Source organism: Psammomys obesus, unplaced genomic scaffold (assembly GCF_907164565.1).
Source record: "Psammomys obesus unplaced genomic scaffold, mPsaObe1.curated_primary_1811, whole genome shotgun sequence".
Taxonomy (NCBI): domain Eukaryota; kingdom Metazoa; phylum Chordata; class Mammalia; order Rodentia; family Muridae; genus Psammomys; species Psammomys obesus.
Window position 1 is genome coordinate 4,466,900 of NW_026596158.1, and position 17,584 is coordinate 4,484,483.

At 50.6% G+C, this 17,584-nt stretch overlaps 1 protein-coding gene across 1 annotated transcript in view; it reads left to right on the forward strand.

The window, feature by feature from the left end:
* Nucleotides 1-17,213, forward strand: part of Cep89 (centrosomal protein 89) — a 44,100-nt gene extending 26,887 nt beyond the window's left edge. Inside the window, exons 13-19 of the mRNA XM_055595054.1 lie at nt 3,023-3,138; nt 5,832-6,012; nt 6,471-6,638; nt 7,964-8,105; nt 11,488-11,577; nt 14,043-14,212; nt 16,822-17,213. Of these exons, the coding sequence (XP_055451029.1) occupies nt 3,023-3,138; nt 5,832-6,012; nt 6,471-6,638; nt 7,964-8,105; nt 11,488-11,577; nt 14,043-14,212; nt 16,822-17,062 (1,108 nt within the window). The 3' untranslated portion in view covers nt 17,063-17,213. The remainder of the gene's footprint in view (nt 1-3,022; nt 3,139-5,831; nt 6,013-6,470; nt 6,639-7,963; nt 8,106-11,487; nt 11,578-14,042; nt 14,213-16,821) is intronic.
* The last annotated feature ends 371 nt before the right edge of the window (nt 17,214-17,584 follow it).

A 17,584-nucleotide genomic window follows, 5' to 3' on the forward strand; every position in this document is an offset into this window, starting at 1 on the left:
ATGCCTACCACCTCTGTGGACACACCTCCCGCCTACGAGTGACCAAGCACATCCTCTGCAGCTGGGGCAATCAAGCTGCTTTTCAGAAGCCAAGACACATGGCTTGTATCGTACATGGACAACGAACGGGCACCACCATTCTAGGAAGTGATCTGTCCTTGGGCAAGTGGGGCTTACAGATTAGAGGCATTTTTGCTTATAACTCTTCTAAGCACAGTAATTTAAACTTAAAACATAACATTAGCCATCACACAGGCTATCCTCGAATGGCTCTGATTGCCTCTGATGGGAATCAAAGGTACACACCACCAGCCTGGGAATGTTTAGTATGTTTTATTTGTTATTCTTTTTTCTTTTCTTCCCTTTCTTTTTTTTGAGACAGGGTCTCTCTGTGTATCCCTAACTGTCCTGGAACTCACTCTGTAGACCAGGCTAGCCTCAAACTCACAGAGGTCTACCTACCTCAGCCTCCGCTGGGATTTAAAAAAAAAAAATAGTTTCTATATTCAGCATCCAAGCATCTGGGAGTGAGTGCGTGTTGCCTGACAGACTGGCTCTTCTGAGATTGTGACTGACATGTCCTTGAGGTGGGCTTGAGCAGCTTGCTCCCTGCTGCCATGCCTGGGTCTTGCCTTTCCCCGATCCTGTTTCTTCACGTGACCTTTGCCCTCTGGTGGCTGTTCAGGAAGGGTGAGCTTCATACTCCCTTGCCTCCTGGCTGCCCACTCTACTACACAGCACCCTTCACTCTTGAGTAGCATCTTTCTGCTCCGTTCCCAGGACCTTCTCATTGTCCACGTCTACTCTCTTCATTCTGATTCTTAGTTTCTCCTGGCTGGGAAACTTCAGGCTTAGTGGGCTGTGAAAAACACTGTTAAGCTGAATCTCAGGTTTTCAGCTTTTTTTTTAATTATTAAAAATAAATTCTTCCCTCACATAATATATCCCAACCACAATTTATCCTCCCTTCACTCCTCCCAGCTCCTCCCACCTTCCCTCTCTCCTCTGTTTTCTCTTCAGAAAAGAGATAACCAAACATGACAAAACAAGATATAAGACAAGGCAAAAGCTCTCCTGTTGAGGCTGGACAAGGCAACCCAATAGGAAGAAAATAATCTCAAAAGAGCAGACAAAGAGTCAAAGATATGCCTGCCCCACTGTTAGGACCCTACAGAAACATCAAGCTATGGGCCTGGAGAGATGGCTCAGGGGTTAAGAACACTGGCTGCCCTTCCAGAGGTCCTGAGTTCAATTTCCAGCAACCACATGATAGCTCACAACCATCTATAATGAGTTCTGGTGCCCTCTTCTGAACATTGTATACATGATAAATAAATCCTTAAAAACAAAAATAAACAAAACACCAAGCTATCAGCCATAACATATGCAGAGGACCTGGTGCAGACCCATGCAGCCCTGTGCCTGCCGCGTCAGTCTCTGAGCCCATGCGAGCCCTGCTTTAGTTGATCCAGAGGGCCGTGTTCTCCCGGTGTCCTCCACCCCTCTGAGAACTACAGTCTTTTCTCTCCCTTTTCCACGAGGCTCCCAGTCCCTGTGGGGACCTCCAGTTTAGACTCTCTACATATAACTGGCTGTGGGCCTCTACCCACCTCCCACCTGCTGCCAGAGGAAGGCTCTGTGACCATGACTGGGCAAGGCTCCACTCTGTCAGCATAGCAGAGTATCATTGATATTTTTTTTCCCAGTCACGTTTGATTCTACCCTAGGTCTCTGGTTTCTGGCCGTCCAGGCAGTATAGGGCATGGGCTCCCAAGTTAAACCGGACATGGGTTGGCCGCTCCCACAAGTTCTGTGCCATCATGCCCCAGCATGTCTTGCAGGCCGGACAGATTGTAGGCAAAGGGTTTCTCTTTCTGTAGCCTGCTGAGACTAGAACACGGGGTGAAGGCTCTATGCCCAAACCAGTTCCACTGCTGCACAGTGAGCTGTGTGGATGTTGGCCTCAGCAACAGGGCCAGATGTCAGTTGTCAGAGAGCAGCCTTCTGCCCTAGATCAGCCTGGGTTGTTTAGGGGTTGCCACAGGATGCTCTTGGTCAGCGATTCAAAGGGAAGTAACCGGGTCTCACCACTTGCCTAGCCACGAAAGATGCCATGGATGCCAACCTCCTTACTACTGTGGGTAGTAAACACTTAATGGGGCAGCATCTAAGGCTCTTGATCTCGTTCCAGCTGGAATTTGGAAGTTGAACTGATACACAACTTACAGTGCATTGCACAAATAAATAGGCGGCTTTCTCATAGGAAGATTGAGGCTGGGGTATGTTTGTATAGTTTTAAGATATTTTCAAAGCTATTAATGAGTTTTTTCATAGCTCGTTTTTAATCTTTATTATTTATTTATTATTTATTCTTCCTACCACCCTCCCGTCTGGATCTACTTCCTTTCTGTCTCTCATTAAAAAAGAAAAGGCTTCTAAGTCATAACAAAACGTTTTTGATTGTTGTTGTTGTTTGTTTGTTTGTTTGTTTTTAATAGCCTCACTGGCAGTCCATTCATTTTTATGCCTTGAGAGATTAAAGTCTCACAGTATTGTCTAGGCCAGCCCTCAGGCCCTGGACTCCAGCAGTCCTGCCTCTCGGCCTCAGGAATCCTGGGACTTGTAAGTGTGGCTACCGTGAGCAGGTGCTGCTGATTATGACTCAATGGTTTCCAAGCGAAATGGGGCCCTCCAGCACCCAAAATGTCCTGTGGGTTTCAAAACAGTTATTTGCATGCAGGGATTGGATGCTTCAGTATAGGAAAGCAAAGTGGCCACGCTGTGACTGTCTCACTGAGTGTCATGCACATGGCAGGTCTCTGTCCTCCGTGCGTCCATTATCATCGTCACCTCCTGCAGTTGCTGATGCATCGTCATTCAGCATCACCACTGTCCCCTCCCCCATTCACTGCCCATGGCGGCACTGGCTGTGTCACTAACGTGGCGTCGACCCGCACTGTGCTGTATTTCTGTGATCTCTCAGAACCTGAGGGCCGTGCTTAATCTTTTGAATCAATCATAGGAGGCAGCTTCAGACACAAGCGGAGCTGGTTCTAGATGAAAACAAGCTGTTGATAGAGCAGTTGGCGATCCAGCAAACCAAAGCCAGGGACACCCAGCAGGAACACCTCCAGGAAGGTGAGTGACGCTGCTGTCCCAGGAAACGGCGGGCGGGCGGCATATCTTCCAGAACTCTAAGATGCTCCATCCCTCTAATTCTCAGTCGGTCTGCAGGCAGCCCATGTGTCCTCTGATCCTCGAAGTGGTCAGCCGAAGTGGCTCTAGGGTAGGATTGCAGAAGGAAGCCTTTGAAACGACCCGAGACTGTTTGCACAGATGTTTATTGACTGGACAAAACAAGTAGAACTTTACTGTCCTCCCTTCCTACCCTCTGCCACCCCGGGCATGGAAAGAAGCACTTTCGCATTGAGTTATAGCCTGTCCTACTCAGTCTTCTATTGCTGGGAAGAGACACCATGACCAGGACAGCTCTTATAAAAGAACACATTGAATTGGAGGCTGGCGCCTAGAACAGAGCCACACCTCCTAGTCCTTCCAATCCTTTAAAATAGTGCGACTCCCTAGTGACTAAGCATTCAAACATTTGAGCCTATGGGGGCCGTTCATATTCAAATCACCAGATATCCCTGACCCCAGGGTTGTGAGACAGGGTCCGCTGTGTAGACTGGTTTGGCCACAGAGCCCAGAGTGCCTTTAAAATCACAGTCCTCCCACCTGTACCCCCCCAGCGCAGGGGTTATAGCCCCACCCCTCCTGGGGCTAAGGACATCATGGGTTAAACTGCTGTGGCTTTCCAGGACTTCCCGTGAATATCCCTTCTCCTGGCATGGCCCTCCCTGTGGCTACCTTAGCAGATGACAGTGGTCTTCTGAGTGAGCCAAGTTGAGAGTTTTTTCTCCTGCCTTGACTAAAACCAACTCTGAGCCCCCCAAATAGTGGCACACTCACCCTTTACTCCTTGAAGACAGGAGTCACAGGACAGGAGCCTGAAAAGGCTCTGTTGCCTGAGCCCTGTGAGCTGCCCTGTTCTGCCCAGCTCAGGGAAAACTCCCAGACTCTGTTTCAGCCTCTGTTCAGCTCATGCTGCTGGGCCTCCGGTCCGGGTGCCGGGTCACAAGGTTCTGTTTAATGAGTCCAACGGGAATCCCCTCTACAAGCTTTTTCCAGGGACCTCTGTGGCTCAGGCCCTTCTAACCCACGGACCTGAGTCCACTGATCGTGGACTGTTTCCCCGGGACTAGCTTTTCCCCTATGTGTCTCCAGGTGTCCAAGAACAGCTCATTAGTGTGGAGTCTGTCATCACAGTGAAATTCTTTCAGTTAGACACAAATCCTGATACATGCTTGCACATCAATGTATGATTTGACACCGAAGTCTTTGGGAAGTCACTTTCTTGAAGGCTAGATTCAATCTCATTTAATATGTCTCAATGAAATATTGCAGCGAGCCATGGAACCCAACAGACAGCCAGAAGCACACATACAATGGACACCAAAATACATAGCCTTAAAAAGTCCCTCCTCTAAAGTGCTGCGGTAGCCACGCATAGCCCACCCAGATCCTGCCACATGCTAAAGATCGGCTCTAGACTAACTATAAAGCCGAATGCGATATGGATTCTCTGTAAATAGCTGTTAGGACATACTGTCTAGGGTAGCATGATAAGGAAGAGTCCACATGTTCGTTATAGATGCAGACTGTGTGTGTGTCTGTGTGCCTGTATGTGTAATCCAGAGGACAACCTTGGGTGTCATCGCGCACGAGCTATCTACCTTGTTTCTTGAGACAGCGTCTTTCACTGGCTTGGGGCTGTCTGGCTTTGGAGCCCTCAGAGATCCACCGGTCTTCAGCATGGGGATGACAGGTGTGCACCAGCATTCCTGGCTTTTTTCTTGGGTTCCGGGCATAGAAGTCCAGTCCTTACACATGTGAGGCCAGCACGTCACCAGCTGAGCTGTGTCAGCACCCCCAGATGCAAAATATTTTCCACCCACAGTTGAGGGAGTCAGCTGTGGGATCTGCCTGAGTGGAGGGCTGGCGTCGTCTTTGTGAACGTTAATGTCATGTTAAGTGAAAGCTAACACAGGGAAAATAACTTCTGTGCATAGGCCTTTGGTATTAACGTAAAACTCTCCAGCAGATTTTTTTTTAATATTTTTTTCTCTTATTGTTTTTGTTTGTGTGTTTTGAAACAGGGTCTCTGTGGATCAGGCTGGCCTCAGAGCCTGCTGAGAATGGGCCTGGGCCTCTGATCCTGCTGCCTCTGCCTCATTTTACCACGTCTGCTTGTGTTGTTTGCTTGCTTTTGTGCGCCGTGCTGGGGATCGCAGCTGGGACTCATGCATTCGAAACAAACAGTCACCAGCTGAGCCACATCTCCAGCCTTGGAAGGTCATCTTTGGAAGCTGTTTCCTTTAGTACTCAGTCTTGGGCCTTATGCCAGCTAGGCAAACACCATTTCATTGAGCCTACCTCCCTACCGCCCTTCTTTTTGTGTTTGTTTTTCCAGACAGGGTTTCTCTGTGTAGCCTTGGCTGTCCTGGAACTCGCTTTGTAGACCAGGCTGGCCTCAAACTCAGAAATCCACCTGCCTCTGCCTCCCAAGTGCTGGAATCAAAGGTGTGGGCCACCATAGCCCTGCTTCTCCTTCTTATTTTTAGGATAGCTTTTTGAGATAGGACGTCTGTATGTGGCCTATCCTAATCAGAGCTCATGATCCTCCTGCCTCAGACCCCCACATGTACCGCCATGCCTGGCTAATACATCTTAATCTGTCTTCTGTGCCAAGTCGTAATCTTGTTTCTTTCCAGTTTCTAAGGTGACCAAACAACTTATGCTCCTGGAGGCAAAGTCTCAGGACCAGGAAAAGCAGCTGATGGAAAGCAGGGAGCAGCTGGCGGGCTTACAGGCCAGATGCCAAGAACTCGACACACAGCTGGACACCAAGATCACGGTAGAAGTCCATATGGCAGTTGTCAATGAACTGAAAAGGTGAGGGGGTCCCGTCTTCCCGAGGCTGCTTGATCCCTCTCTGTGAGACGGACACAGGAGACAGATGCTGTTTGTGGTCGCTGCTTCTTGGTTTTTGGGTGTTCGCCAGGGCCTGGAATCTGGCTGTCAGTCACCTGCCCCCTTTTAGTCCCACTCGAGTTTCCGTGGGTACACTGCGCCTGTGGTGCGCTGTGCCCGGGTGCACGGCACCCGAGGGTCATTGCACCCACAGCGCACTGTGCATGGGGTCCACTCTACCATGGTGTACTGGGTACGGCGTGCGCTGTTCACAGGGCGTGCGGACCCGCACACTCTGAAGGGGTGCGCTGTCTCCTTGACGTACTATCCACGGGGTGCGCGTACACCGTACACAGGCGCTGTGCACATGACTGCATAAATGTGTATATGTATATATATGGATACATGGACGTATGTGTCTGCCGTTTCTTGGCCGTCAGCCAGTTGCAGAAGGAAGAAGAGAAAGCCAGCGCCGAGCTGGAGGGGCTGGTGGGGAAGCTGACCGCCCTGCAGGCGCAGAGGAAGAGCCTGCTCCTGGAGAAGAGCAGCTGGAGTGCCAGGAACAGGGCGCTGGAGGCCGAGCTGGAGCACGCGCGCAAGGCAAACAGGTACCGCCGCGTGTGCCCACGTGTGGACGCGGGCCAGTTCCTCTTCACCTTCCTTTTGTTTCCTTTATCTTTCCTTTCTTTGGTAGGGGCAATAAAACGGGAAATAGTAACAAGGGACAGAATTACCTTCCTGTGGCCCTCTGGCTCCCAGTCTGTGGGCGAGGTAGTGACACACAGGGCGGCCCCGGGCCCCGGCGTCTCTTAACACCTCAAAGCCTGTTTCTGCGTTCCTGTGGCCTGCTTTCCTTTCTTTTTCCTTTTTTGTTTGTTTTTAAATACATATACATTTACTGCTTTATTTTAACTATGTCATGTATGTATATATACACTGAATCTTGATCACCTCTACCCCAACTCCTTTCTTCCTTACACACACACACACACACACACACACGCACACACACACACACACACGCACACGCACACGCACCCCAGCACACCCCCCTCCCACCTTTATATCTGGATCCCATCTTCAAAAATATCTTCTAGAACATGAGTCAAAAAGTTAGGAAAAGGATATTTATTTAATTAGCTGATTTGTTGCTAGGCATTTGGTGAGTCCCAGTTTGTTTGTGACAGCCACACTGTAAGCTATGCTGGCCTGGAACTCTAGTCACTGCACCCAGACTGTGCTGTCCGGGCTGCGCTGTCCCCACAGTCTTCCTTGTGTGGGGACTGTAACCTGCACCAGCACAGTTGGCCTTTGAGTCTGTTCATGGATCTGGACGCAGTCATCACACCTGGCTTCACATTAGATTCACTGACTGCTTCTTGAAACTTAAAAGATGTGTGTTGCTGAACAGAAGCATTTAATTAATTATTTCTGTGGTGACAGGGGCTGGGACCCAGGGCCTTGTGCATCCGAGCCAAGCACTGTCACTGAGCCACGCCCCAGGCCCCAGTGTGGTATTTAAATATTAGCTGGTTGCCAAGCACAGGCCCTTAATCCCAGCAGGCGGCTCATCGTGACTCTGAGGCCAGCCTGGCCTAAAGAGTGAGTTCCAGGACAGCCAGAGCTACACAGTGAGACTGTCTCACAAAGGGGGGATGGGAAGTTGGTGAGAATAAGACGCCTGGAATTGGCTAGAGATCACCTACAGCTGTCGCACATGTACACACACACACACATATGAGATATAGATCATACATACATATGTATCGTAAGTTTGAGGCCAGCCTAGGCCTCAATGATATGTCTGTGTATATGTGTGTGTGTCCATGAGCGAATGTACATATATGTGTGTGGTTTTGTATACATAATATACACTCTACCCAAGGTACATAGGCTCACAGGTTTTCTTTTCCCGCCATGTGGGCCTCTGCAGGCGATACCAAAAGAAAATTGACGTCCTCAGAAAGCAAGTGGAAAAAGCCATGGGGAAGGAGATGTCTGCACACCAGTACCTGGCAAACCTGGTGGGCTTGGCAGAGAATGTCACCAAGGAGCGAGACAATCTCAAATATTTGGTGAGTTTCCTCAAAGTTATATAAAGTTAAGCTTCATATGCAAATGTGACTTTAAGACTTTTTAAAGCAAATCTATATTTTAAAGAAAAAAATTTCATATTTTAGTATTTCAACCACACTTCCAAAGTCTCCAAAATTTTATCTTTTAAACATGGGCAAGAATTTTTGATTTGTTTGTTTGTTTTGAGACAGTCTTCCTCTGTGTCGCCCTGGCTGTCCTGGAACTTGCTCTGTAGACCAGGCTCATCTTGAATTCAGAGATCCGCCTGCCTCTGCCTCCTGAGTGCTGGGATTAAATGTGTGTGCACCACCACAGAGTGGCTTTTCTTTTTGAGACACGGTATTGCTGCATAGCCGAGGTTGGCCCCAAGCTTGTGTTCCTCCTTCCATACCCTTCCAAGTACTGGAATTACAGCTCCACCAAAACATGTACCAGCAAGTGTTGTTTTAGAAGGCAAACTGTGGGGCCGGGCTGGTGGTCCCCGTGTCCCTCACACAGCAGCAGGGGACATCTGTACACCCCTCCAGTCACTGCCTGAATGGCCTCCTCCGGCACATGAGTCTGGAGGATCACAGGCACGCTGGCCGTGCTCGCCGCAGTGAGTGTGTGCAGGGCCCTGGGTTGGGCTCCCAGCACCGAGGGAGGGTGAGAACAAGCTCCTGGAAATAGGTAGCTCACCTGCAGATGCAGGAGCAGGGAAGGGAATTAAGTCAATTATCGGTGTCCTAGATGCTGGAGCAGCGCACAGCCAGCAAGAACCTGGCACGGTTCTAGACATTCCCACACCGATTCAGAAAGATGCCTGCAGCAGAGCGCGTGGTCGAAGAAGACAGCCGCTCTGTGTCGAGCCATGCGCACTGAGCAAGGTCTGATAGATCCTCCCCAGGCTCTGACAGAGTCGCCTCCAAGGGGCGGACTACCAGGTGACGTTTCTACAAGCCTTCTCACTTACCTGAATTGCCTCTTCCGGGTGTTTCGGACACATAACACTTCCCTGCGTATAAGTGTGTGTGGGTTTTCACCCTCACAGTGGCTGGCCTGTCGGATTAGAAGGCAGAGGCTAGAGCGTGTCCTGAGAAAGACAGGAGGGAGACATCGTGAGTTAGAGACAGGAGTGGAGGGTTTCGGGAAGTCCTGGGAAGGAACTTCCCAGGACAGTGGGCCCTTGCTTTGAAGACGCAGTCGGAGTAGCCGGGGAGCTTGAGGGGCGTTGCTACTTATTTTTAATAAAAGAAATGTTAATTGGATGTGTCTTGACACCGTCTGTACGTAGCGTTACACGGCATTTTTCACAGTGTGACAGTGGCTGGCAGGCTCTAACAAGTCTCATTGTACATTACTGGCAATTTAAAAAATTAACGTTATTGTGCGGGGGTGAGCGAGTGTCCATGTGTGTCTCTGCACACGAGTGGAGCTCAGCAACAACTGTCTCTGTTGCACTGGGCACCTATTGAGCCACCTCCCAGGCCCCGTGTCTAGCATCTCTCAGTCCTTCCTGACTTTGGCCCAGCGTGGTAGAACCTTGAAGCCACTCAGGTCTTCTGACTCAGGCTTCTGAAAGACTGCTGTCAGGCCACAGTGCTGAGGTGCCCCACCTAGTGCCCCGGCCTTCCTCGTGCCCGCTGGGCTATTGAGGGGGCAAGCAAAGGCCTGTCGGAAGGTGAAGAGCAAAACTGCTCACCTGCCGTTCCTTCCCAGCCTGTGTCCGCCACGCAATGTCAGAGTAAAGCCATGCTGTCCCAGGGCCGGGCACACGGGGTCCCCGGAACAGGACCCTCAGCCCTACTTAGAGTGTCACCGTCTCTTGTGGTGCAGTGGAAATACTTTCTGACTTCAGACGGCCCCTTCAGCCCCCCACCTCAGCCCTGCGGACCTGGCATGGAAATACAGCGGGAGCCACATACTCTGTGTATAAATAGTTAGCAGTTGGAAGTTGAGCCGCCTGATGTTTGTACTGCCTGAAAGGCAGGGCACTGAGTCAGCACAGGGTAGGGGCAGGGTGCTCTCCTGACTCCCCTCGTCAGCAGGGCCTCTGACGGACCCAGACCCTGTGGCCCCCGGGGAGGAGGGAGTGTCGAAGCTGTGGGCACTCAGGGTCCCGTGTCACCCACACGAGGCGATACCAGCTTCCCTGCTGGTCACATCCCTGCTGTCTGCTGGGCGTCACGATCCTCCCAGCCTTGCAGTCTTTAGGAAGGGCCTCCACTCTGCTCTGGCAGTGAGGGCTGGTGGCCAGTGGCCACCTGTAACTTAACAGTCCGCCGTTTGGTTTCACCCACTTCATTTACACCTTTCTGAGGGAGACACAGCCGTCTCGGACATGACAGCTGCCAACTAGGTGCTTCTTCCTGCGGCTCAGGGAAGGTTGGTTAACTTGCTCCGTGGGATCCTTCTTTCTTGGTAATCCAGCTGCCTCCGGTAGACCGCCTGAGGAGGAAGGCACACACCTTTGTCTTTAGTTGTAGCAGCTGAAAGCTTAATGGTGTGTGGGAGCTTGTTTCCATCTGGGTATGAGTGCCAGCTGCTTGGTTTACGTGATGTCCCTCTTGGCTATAGTGCCCGCCTGTTGGTCTGAGAAGGGCGTTGTGTGTTTATATTATTCCCTTAGATTTTGTTGTGATCAAATTAGCCAGGTCACAAGCTTGCTTTATCACAGCGAGTATTCCTTGAATGCCATTGAAGGAACCGTGACCAAAGCTACTTATGGAAGGAAGAGTCCATAATGGCAAGCATGGCAGCAGGCAGCCAGACAGGAAGCTGGGAGATCACATCCCAACCACACACAGGAAGCAGAGTGAACCAGAAGTGGGCGAGGGTCTAAAATCTCAGAGCTCACACCCAGGGACTTCTGGCAGTGAGGCTCCGCCTCGCAAAGGTTCCATAACTTTCCCAAACAGCATTTCCAGCTAAGGATCAGGTTCCTGAGCCTCTTCGGGACAATTTCCTTCTCACACCACTACAGAAACGGTAGGTCGGCTATGAGAGAGCAGTGTTTGAAGCGCTTTACACTGTGTCCTGAGGGGACCAGATCCTGCTTTCTTACCCAGGAGAGATGCTCTCTGTCCTTGTTGGTCCAAGCTCTGCCCAGGGCCCCTCAGGGAGTGACAGGTCCAAAAGTGGGGCAGGTGGAATTAGGCAGAGTGGAGCTTGTTTGTGAGCAGGCATGCTCTCTGCAAACATTTTGTATGTGTGTGTGCGCGTGTGTCTGTGTAAGAGTATGTGTACGTTTGTGTGCCTGTGTGTTCCTGTGTGTGTACCAGGGTTTGAGCCTGGGGCCCCACAGATGCTGGGCAGGCTCTGTGCCAGCGTGCTACAATCAAAGCAACTGTAGGACTTTCTGTGCAAGCTACAATAACGCTTCCATTTCTGCCCTCTCCTCAGGCTCAGTGTTTGGAAAGCGAGAAGCATGGCGTCCTCAACAAAATCCTGAAAGGCAACATCCGCCTCGGAAAGCTGGAGGAGAGGGTGAAGGTGAGGGCCGTCGGGGCAGGACCTGTCGTCCGTGGGAAAGGGCTTGAGAAGGACAGTCTATGCCACGTCTGTGTGTCACACAGGAAGAAAAGCCGTGCGGGCCCTGCAGGCAGGGGGACTCCCTTAAAGACTCGTGGTTTGCTGTGCAGTCAAACCCCACGCAGTTAGTTGTCCAAAAACCACGGGGGAGTGTGCAGGCTTGTGCTTAGGAGATGTCACTGCAGAGAGTAGTGTTCTTCAAACCTGGCACTGTAAAAGCTGTACACAATTCTTTTCCAAAAAGAGATCTTGTTTCTTTTTATCTTATGAGGGGTCACCTGAGTGGAGGTCTGTGTGCCGTGTGCATGCCTCGTATCCCGGAGGTCAGAGGACAGCCGCTCCCTGGAACTCTGGAGTGACACACGCTTGTGAGCCACGTGGGTCCTCAGGAGGAGCAGCCTGTGCACCCATGTGTACTCCTAAGTAGTTTTTACTATTTTCATCTTGTGTTGATTTTTTGAAACAGTTTCTCTGTGTAGTCCTGGCTGTCCTAGAACTCACTCTGTAGACCAGGCTGGCCTTGAACTCAGAGATCCCCCTGAGTACTGAGATTAAAGGCATGCACCTTCACCCGACCATTTTTTTTTAATTTTTACTTTTAGATTTATTATGTGTACAGTGTTCTGCCTGCATGTGCACCTGCTCACCAGAAGAGGGCAGCAGACCTCATCTTAGGCGGTTGTAAACCACCTTGTGGTTGCTGGGAATTGAACTTAGGACCTTTGGAAGAGCAGCCAGGACTCTTAACCTCTGAGGCATCTCTCCAGCCCTATTTTTTATATATTATTTGTATGTGTTTGATTATCTTGTCTGCATATATGTTTTCTCATCATGTTGGGGGTCAGATCCTCTTTAACTGGAGTTAAAGGTGGCATGTGGGTGTTAGCAATCGAACTGGCGTCCTCTGCAAGAGTAGCAAGTGCTCTTAGCTGCCGAGCCACGTCTCCGGCCCCAAGCTCTATTTTTAAAACTTTATTGTACTTAGTGTCTGTGTGTGTGACGCATGTGTGCCTTGGGTGCATGCAGTAAGACAGCTTGGTGTAGTTCTTGCCTTCCAGCTTTACTGGGGTTTTCTGGGATTGTCACCTGGCAAGCACCCATTGAGGCACCTCACCAGCCCCTCAGGTCACTTCTAAAGCTGATGTCAGAGATTGGATACATCATTCCCACAGAACTGACGTCCTAAAGTAACCCTAATGATCAGTTTTCATCGTCCCTCCGCTTGAAGGGTCGGTTGGGGTGACTGGAGAGATGGCTCAGTGGGAAGCCTGAAGGTTTACACGAAAGGCCTAGGGGATGAGGACCCGAGTCACAGGGGATGGGAGGTGCCAAGCCAAGCTTTTAGCTCTTTGTTATTGTGATTGCTGGGGCTCGAACCCAGACCCTTCTGTATGGTAGGCAAGCACCATGCCCCTGAGCTACATGCCAGTCCTTGCTGAGTTCTCGTAAGAGGCAGCTTTGGTAAGGTAAGCAGTGTTGGCAGCTGTGGACTTTCTTGCTTAGGTTGCTAGCTGATGCCAGCCAGACATAGGGCTGGGCATGTAGCTCACTGGGCAGAGCTCGCCTAGGGAGCATGAGGCCCCACGTGGGATCCTCTGCCCTGTGTAAACCTGGGCGCGCACCTGTGCGGCAGAGGAGCAGAAGGGTCCCGCATTCAGCATGGCCTTCTGCTGCTTACGGAATTTGAAGCCAGCCTGGGCTACGTAAGCTGTGCCACAGAAAACAAATGAATGAGAAATTACACAGGTGAACTAATTTGCAAAAGCATCCAGTTGGTTCTGCGCTGCAGTTATCTTATGTTTAATTTTTGTCTTCAACACAGTACCCCCGTAAGAAGCAGGCAATATAGATTAGCAATTTGGTTTTCCTTTTCGAGTTTTCTTTTGTTTTAAATTATGTAAGTGTGTCTGTATGTGGGAGTGTGCATGTGAATGCAGGTGCCCATAGGAGCCAGAAGAGCTTGTCAGATCCCCTGGAGCTGGAGTTACGTACAGGCTGCTGTGAGCCACCCACATGGGTTCTGGGAACTGAACCTGGGTCCTCTTAACCACTGAGCCGTCTCTCAGGTTTTTGGTTTTTTTTTTTAACCTGAAGTTCTTTTGTATCACTTTTCTTATTATTACTTTCTTTTCTTGAGTCACAGTCTCACTGTGTAGCCCAGATGGCATCAAACCCATTTTTGCATCTACCTCCTAAGTGCTGGGGTTAGAGGCGCACATGACCGCACCCAGTTTTATGCATTGCTGGAGATCAAAGCCAGGGTTTTGTGTGTGTGTGCCTGGCGAGTGCTGTGCCCAAGCTCCAGCTATACCTAGTCCTTCACTCCTCCTAAGATGAAGACTTGCCTTCCAGTTCAGCGTCGTCCGAGGCGCACTCAGCCAGTGGGCTCTAACTTTCAAGAGGCTCACTGAATTCCTCCCCTGCAGGGGTACAAGAAGCAGGCTGCACTGAAGCTGGGGGACATCCATCACCGCCTGGTGGAACAGCAGGAGGACTTTGCTGGCAAAGCAGCTCAGTTCCATAAGGAGATGAGGCACCTGCACCAGCTGCTGCAGGAAAAGCAGGAGGTCCTAGACGAGGCTCTGCAGCAGAAAAGGTAGGCGCGGGAGCATCCAAAAGAGCCGCCTTCTCTGTCACTCCACACCTGTTCCTTTGAAGCAGGGTCTCTCCCTGATCCTGGGCTTTCATTTTCTCAGCTAGACTGGAAGCCGGCCATCCCCAAAGTTCCCTGTCTTTTACCACCCTAGGAGTTAGAGTTATGTGTGTACTTAGTGCCTTGCTTCTTACTTGGGGCTGGGATTCAAACTCCAGCCTGTGTATAGTACATGCACGTGTCTCATTGTTTCCCAGGATTCCTGTGGAACTCAGATTAGGTAGAAGTCAGGTACTTGGTACTTGGTACCTTTCAAAGTTTTATATCTGTTTGCTTTCATGGTCATTTTCAGTGGTTTGTTGGTTTATTTATTTGTGTTCTATGAGACAGGGTTTCTCTTTGTAGCCCAGACTGTTCTGGAACTCACTCTGAAGACCAGCTGGCCTTGAACTCACAGAGATCTGCCTGGCTCGGCCTTCCGGGTACTAGAATGTTTTTGTTTTTGCGGGGGGGGGGGGGGGGGGGGGGCTCAATATTTCTATTTAATTCTCTTTTCTTCCGTGCTCAGTATTGGGCTTTCCCAGCCCTGAGGTTTTGATTCAGCAACCATGAGCTTTATTTGCAGTTGTTTCGTTTGGGTCTTTGGTAAATCTATCTTGTCATTTTCTTTTTTTCAAGGAAGTTCTTGGTATTTGCAAAATTTATTGAATGGAAAAAAAATAATTAAAAAAAAAAAAGGCAAGACTGTTCTTAGGTAAGGTGGAGGAGATAAAAGGGAGAACAGAGACAGAGACATCTGGGAGAGTCCGGAGAGGACATGACCCTGAGCCATGTGAGGAGGGGCAGGAGAGGGAGAGGGGACTGAGGCGCAGCACCAAGCGGGGGAAGGGCAACCAGAATGGCTGATTATACAGGGGAGAAAAGCAGCCCAGCCTCTGGGCTGAAGAAGTCCAGGGTAAGGAGCGGGGTGTGGCAACCATACCCTGTAACAGGTAGAGACTGAGGGATGCTGGGAGAACCTGGTGGCCAGGTCTGCTTTGATGTGTTAAGTAGGAACCTGGGCCATTTGTCTCGGGGTTTGAGACTTGATATTTATAGATACATGTTTTGATTTTTTTTATATTCAGGTCATAGTTTTATGTTCTATGTATGATAGCAACATTTAAAAAATATACATAAGATCTCCTTTTACTTTATTTTCTTTTGGTCACTGTGTGGTCCAGGGAATGATCCCTGACAGCCATACTTTCAGTTTTGAGTGAATGAGTTTATTAAGCATATAGCAAGCCAAAGTAAAAGAATCAATAGCGGTAGGTAGGTAGGTAGATACATAGGTGGATAGATAGGCAGACAGACAGACATCAAATTGGGTGCCCCAAATATGCTGCAGAAATTGAGTAAGGCAGACAGCTAGCGTCCTGGCCAGCGAAGAGCCCCCTCCAGTGAGGCCTCCAAGAAAAAGACAAGCAGCAACAATGGAGATGATGTGATCCGGCTGCACATTGGGAGCTTCAAGCAGAGACCAGCTGCAGAAGTCAAGGCAGCCAGCAGGAGGTTATGACCTTTCTCTCCAAGGCTGACCTTCCTGGACAAGCACTTGTGTAGCGTGGGTGGACATAGTCACACCTGTCAGAAATGGCTCCCCTTCCGGCTCTTCTCCCGGGCACCGTGTTTTCGCCCTTGGTTCTCCCCTCCTGACACGTAGTCAGAGGCCAGCCCAGCCCAGACAAGGGGCATACCTTGAGACTAATGTGGTTGGGACTGAAATGGCAGCCACTTCTCCATGAGCTCACACGCTCACTCGCCACTGTAATGGGCAGCCCCTGACTGAACAGGAATTCCCATAACAGGAATCTTCCCGGAACAAGCACGCTGCAGCAGTGAGAGGTCACCAGCGGACCAGGACGGCGATTAACAGGCCTCAGTCAGGTGCAGGTTGCATCCTCATTTAGATGCTGAAGCACAAGGTGGGGCACGCAAGCAAGGCTTTACCTGCCCTTGGCATGTCGTCAAGGGCTGCACCCCGTCGTTTCAGCTGTTTCTGTCACTCTGCTCCAGGTAGCAGGTAAAGTCATGCTTGGCAACAGCAGGCCAGGCAGTAAATCTCGCCTGGCTCTTGGATCTTAGGCATCTGTCACTGGAGGTCTTACTGCTTCAGGGCGCAGAGGGGCTATTGACATTTCTTCTCTTTAAGAAAATAAAGAAGAAAGATGGCTGGAGAGCTGGCTCAGAGGTTAGGAGCACTGTCTGCTCTTCCAGAGGTCCTGAGTTCAATTCCCAGCACCCACACGGTGGCTCCCAACCATCTCGGGGGCAGGTGTATATGCAGGCACAACACTGTACACACAATAAATAAATAAATCTTAAAAAAGAAGTGTACGTACGTGCGTGTCTTTACACACACGTGTGCTGGCCTATGGGCACACAGGTGTATGGAGACTGTGCTTTGAGACAGGGCCTCACTGGACTCAGAGCCTTCCAGCCAGCTGGACTAGTGGACCAGCAAGCCCCACGGGTCTAAACTCAGGTCCTGGACTGCCTGGGCCACCCCGCAGCCCTCGACTGTTGAGCTGTTCTGTTTTCAACCACCCGTCCCCTCTTCTTTTCCCCAGAGAAATGGAAGGTGAGCTTGAAATGGTTCTGGAGTCCACTGCCAAGGAAAACAAAAGGATGCGAGGCCTCCTTCAGGCCACCCTGGAAAGGAGGGGCCCAGAGCACAGCCGAGCTCGCGAGGACACTTGCTTCCGTGGCATCTCTCAGGGAGACCTGCTGACTGGCTACGACTTCAGCTACGGGGACGTGCAGCCTCCTGCCGCCGCCACCCGCCAGTGCCTCAGGGAGTCTGTGGCGTAGATGGGGTGTCTGCTTCCCCCGGACTGGTGGGCAGCTGTCCCCAGTCTGACAGGGAGGCCTGTGGAAGCCACTGAGCATCATAGGCAAGAAAGAAATAAACCAGCGAGACATCAGATGCTTTTCCACATTTCTGTTGCTTTTAGTTTTCTTTTTCCTGTATTTCTTTTCTTTTTTTTTTTTTTTTTAAGGGTTAGGTATCCAACCCAGGGGTCTGCCATGCACAAGGCAGCAGGCTGCTGCTGAGCTACATCCCAGTCCTGAGGCAGGGCCTCACCTTGCAGCCCGAGTGCTGGGATGGCAGGAGCGACCCTCCGCTCACCTCTCCGCATTGTGTCTTTAATGATGCCCTGCATGTTTGGTGAGTTCACAGCCTCTGGTCACGTTGCCCGAGGCTGGCTCTGGGATGCCCCATTGTCTCAAAGCTCCTGAGTGGCTAAGGAAGGCCCAGGAGAGGCGGAGAGGCTGTGCAGTGCCCGTCAGCCGAGCAGTGCAGTGATCGACACCCACAGACAGACCCAGCGG